Source organism: Notolabrus celidotus, chromosome 10 (assembly GCF_009762535.1).
Source record: "Notolabrus celidotus isolate fNotCel1 chromosome 10, fNotCel1.pri, whole genome shotgun sequence".
In the NCBI taxonomy this organism is placed as follows: Eukaryota; Metazoa; Chordata; class Actinopteri; order Labriformes; family Labridae; genus Notolabrus; species Notolabrus celidotus.
The window spans coordinates 35,110,298-35,114,394 of record NC_048281.1 but is presented as its reverse complement, the minus strand read 5'-3'; the positions used below and the strand labels follow the sequence as shown (position 1 = coordinate 35,114,394).

Sequence of the window (4,097 nt, the reverse complement as noted above, 5' to 3'; positions counted from 1 at the left end):
GTGATCATCATCACACACGGCGGTGACTCACTACATGTGTCTCTGTTTTTGTTCCTCCTTCTGACCACTTTTTATAAGACGCCAGCTGTCAAGTGGACAGGCAGAATGAGGACTCGGTGTGTGTGTGTGTGTGTGTGTGTGTGTGTGTGTGTAGTTTGGACGCGATGATCAGCCTGATCACGGTGAATTAAATAGTAGCGTGAGGAGGCGGGGCTCATGCCAGGTCATGGTAAATACCTTATGAGTCACGTAGAGGTGGCCATGTGGATCAGCCACATGCAAGGTTTCAGAATCCTGCAGCTGTGGATACAAAGCATCAAAATCCCAGATAAATAGTCCTTCATATCGGAGGTAGAAAATGAGAATTTGAGAAAATGAAGCAAAGTAAACGCTCCAGAACTCAGGGAACTGTCTGATAAAGGTTCAGTTTTATCTGCAGGGATGAATCAGATGATTTATTGACTTTGTTGGATATGAATACAGAAAGAACTTCAGATATAAATCCTAAAAATGAAAGGTACACGTGAAAAGCAGCTTTATATTTCATCTTTAGCGAGGCTGCATGTTTCTGATCAATGATTGTAAACTCAGTGAGATGAAAAGCAGTCAGAGGAAGGTCATGAAGGCTTTGATGACATTTTGCATGAATGAAAAAAATATCAGGCATGTTTAGGATAACATAAAAACCCCTGACAGTCTGATAGAGTGCAACGCTTCGAATATCAGTGTTGTTGCATGTTCCGACCACAGGTGGCAGCACTGAGCGCACTGCTCCTGAGCACATCTCTCTTTTCTGTGAGTGAGGAAGCCATCAGGAACCATCTTTGATTTATATGTTTGTTTCATGGTGAGCTCACGTAAAATGGGACAGCCAATCTGATCTTATATAGTGTCATATTTTATATTTGTGCATTTAAACTCATCACCCCACCTCTGACAGGACTCTGGGAAGAATGGCGATGGCTCTACAGGTCTAGCTACAGATCCAGATGTTTGTGAGTTGCCTTAGTTTGGAGTCAGACGGCTTGATAAGTAACATCGGACTTCTGCCAGATCTGTGTCCGGTCTCGTCCATCAACACCCGATGGTTACGTTTTCAGAACACAGCATGGAGAAGGACCACCAGACAGCTGGAGTCATGTGACCGAGTTTTTCCTCCTCCTCCTCCTCTCCTCATCCATGTGGTCTTTCTGGTCCTCTGAAAACCTCTGACCTGTTGACTCCAGGCCTGGCTCCGCTCATCATGACTTTGGTTTGTTGTTGTAGTTAAGTGAAATACGATCTGGTGATAACACAGAGTGTTTTATTCTGAAAATTAACCGGATGTTTTCATTTTGTTTTGGTGAAACCTGACTTCCTGTCCCGCTCCATCTGCTCTGTTGAGATTGATGCGTCGTGCTCTGGCATCCGGCACAAATAGAAGTCTTGTGTATCTGATCCGGAGGACTCCAACCTGCCGGATCAGAGACGCAGCCGGAATGCAACGGAGTGGATCCAGTGGAAGTTAACACATTGACTAGAATAGAAACCTATCAGATCTGGCGCTGTGTCGGATCGGAGACGGACCGCACACGGATCTGTCCTCTCATACATGAATCCTCACTTCTGGTGATAAAAACCAAGATGGCGATGGACAAAATGCCAATCTAGAGGCTTAAACCAATGGATGGCACCAAAGTATGTTACCTCAACTTCATTTATTCAACAGTTTTAAAGTGAAAAACTAAAACGTATATAAAGAAACATCAAATAATGGCAAGACAACTTGAGGAAAATCTTGCAAAATAAACAAGATGTAATCTCTCCTTTAGACTGAAGTGGAGCGACACCTGTGAGCTGGTTCAGGCAGAAAACTGGAGCTGCACTAATTCCCCATTGCCGTGCATCATCCTCACAATCACCTGACCTGGTGATAACACAGAGTATTTTATTCTGAAAATTAACCGGATGTTTTCATTTTGTTTTGGTGAAACCTGACTTCCTGTCCCGCTCCATCTGCTCTGTTGAGATTGATGCGTCGTGCTCCGGCATCCGGCACAAATAGAAGTCTTGTGTATCTGATCCGGAGGCCTCAGACCTGCCGGATCAGAGACGCAGCTGGAACACAACAGAGTGGATCCAGTGGAAGTTAACACATTGACTAGAATAGAAACCTTTCAGATCTGGTGCCGTGGCGGATTGCAGACGGATCTGTTGGAATTTGGCAGTTAGAGAAATGTCTTCTGAGAGCAGATTATGAGTTGTGCTTGCAATGAGATGTCTGTATGAGAGAGTAGTTGAAGTTAAATCATTGCTGGATGTCTGCATACAACAAAAACCAGCTGAAACACTTGAGGGCGATGCTGCTCGTGCTGAAACAGAGACTTGGAAACCTCTGATACCAACACCTGATCCTGCAGGTTCTGTATTTTAATGAAGAAGTTGCAACAGAGATAGGAAAGAGATGGTAGAGTTTATGTAGACAAAGTCTTGTGTATTTGATCTGGAGGTCTCCGACCTGCCAGATCAGAGACGCAGCCGGAACGCAACGGAGTGGATCCAGTGGAAGTTAACACACTGACTAGAATAGAAACCATCAGAAAGCCACAGGTGCCGTTTTAGAAGTCATTGCACATGGAAAAACCCACAACATATACCTGCTCTAATCTGGTTTTACATAACCCAGAAAAATATACTTCATATTTAATTGAATTGCATGCATACTGTGAAATAAACCCCTCCATGTTGTTTCCCCCACAGAGACAAAGTCTTCATCTCCAGGTCTGCAGAGGTTAAACTGTGTAACTGAAGCCTGTGCCTCTCAGGTAAAGAAGACTCTAATCCTGATTGTGATGAAATCTAACTTCCTGACGGAGGTCTCAGGTTGTGTGTGAGGGGTTTCCCGCTGTAATGCAGCTCTCGTTCACACTGAATGGGAGAAGAACAGGAGTCCATATCTGAAACCAGTTCCTACAAACACTCCGGTTCACCTGGGAGACAAACACAGACTTTGACCTGGTTTTGAAACAGAAATGAGGGAAATCCCTAATATGGAAATGAGACACCTGTGCCAGAGGAGGTGAAAAAAAAGGATCTTTCAACAGTCGGCGCGGCACACACCCCGCCTGCAGTTTGCCCTGCGTGTGTGTGACTTACAGTCATCATTACTCAACCGTTACAAGCCAGTCCAAGTCGGTGACAGGTCAGGAGTGCAGACCGCTGGCTGAAGTCCACCCCCGTCGGCCAAGCCGGCCGGCTCCAGCAGCCGCGTGGTCGCTGGAGTCGGCGGGCGGCTTTGATCCGCCGACAGAGAAACTATTTCAAAGGACACGCAGGTGATAAAGCGGAGCGCGGTTATGTTCCTCTCCTCCCTGTCTCCTGGTCTTATCAGTGTGGCCTACATCACAGCGCTCTCAGGTCACGCTGTGTGGACGAGCCCACGCATGAGACTCTGAATACTGCACAGACGGAAAAAAAGGGTGAGACTGCGTGCAGAGAGGAAAGATTTAACACATAAACCACCAGAAATACAACCAGGAGGAAGAACACTGCAGATATTCTCACATTTAAATCAACAATATAAGAATTAAAAACAAACTAACACACTTCTTATTCTCATGAAGGTCAGAATCTGTTCATTAAAGCTCCTTTAAAAACACTGACCTGTCTGTCTAACAGATTACCTTCAGATACCAAAAACTGGATGACCCCAAATCCCTCACAAGTGCAGCCAAAAGTAGAATTATTGATCTCTTCTCTGATCTTGTCTGGTTCATGTTAGACTCATGTTTTCCCTCAAGTACAACTCACAGTGCATGTTCTTTAAAAACTGTTAATTGGCACATCGTCACAGTACGACCGGACCAATCAGCATCCTTTTAGGAGAAAGAGGCGGTAGCTTAAGAGCGGTTTGGTTCTGGCGTACGAGAGAAGCGACTGCAACCCTTGCATGCAGAGAGTAGTGTGGCTGCAGCTTTAGCATCGGTTTCAACTCAACTCATAAATAAAATACTTAAAAATGAAATAAAATCAATGCAGTAAAATGTATAAACTGCAATTCAATTGCACTAATAACTCAATCAGTCCATGCACAATATTTATATTTGTATTTATATTCT

The 4,097-nt window shown here is 44.5% G+C and overlaps 1 protein-coding gene across 1 annotated transcript in view; it reads right to left on the bottom strand.

The window, feature by feature from the left end:
- Nucleotides 1–2,838: 2,838 nt before the first annotated feature.
- Nucleotides 2,839–4,097, bottom strand: part of kdm6a (lysine (K)-specific demethylase 6A) — a 55,836-nt gene continuing 54,577 nt past the window's right edge. Inside the window, exon 22 of the mRNA XM_034694072.1 lies at nt 2,839–2,907. Within this exon, the coding sequence (XP_034549963.1) occupies nt 2,839–2,907 (69 nt within the window). The remainder of the gene's footprint in view (nt 2,908–4,097) is intronic.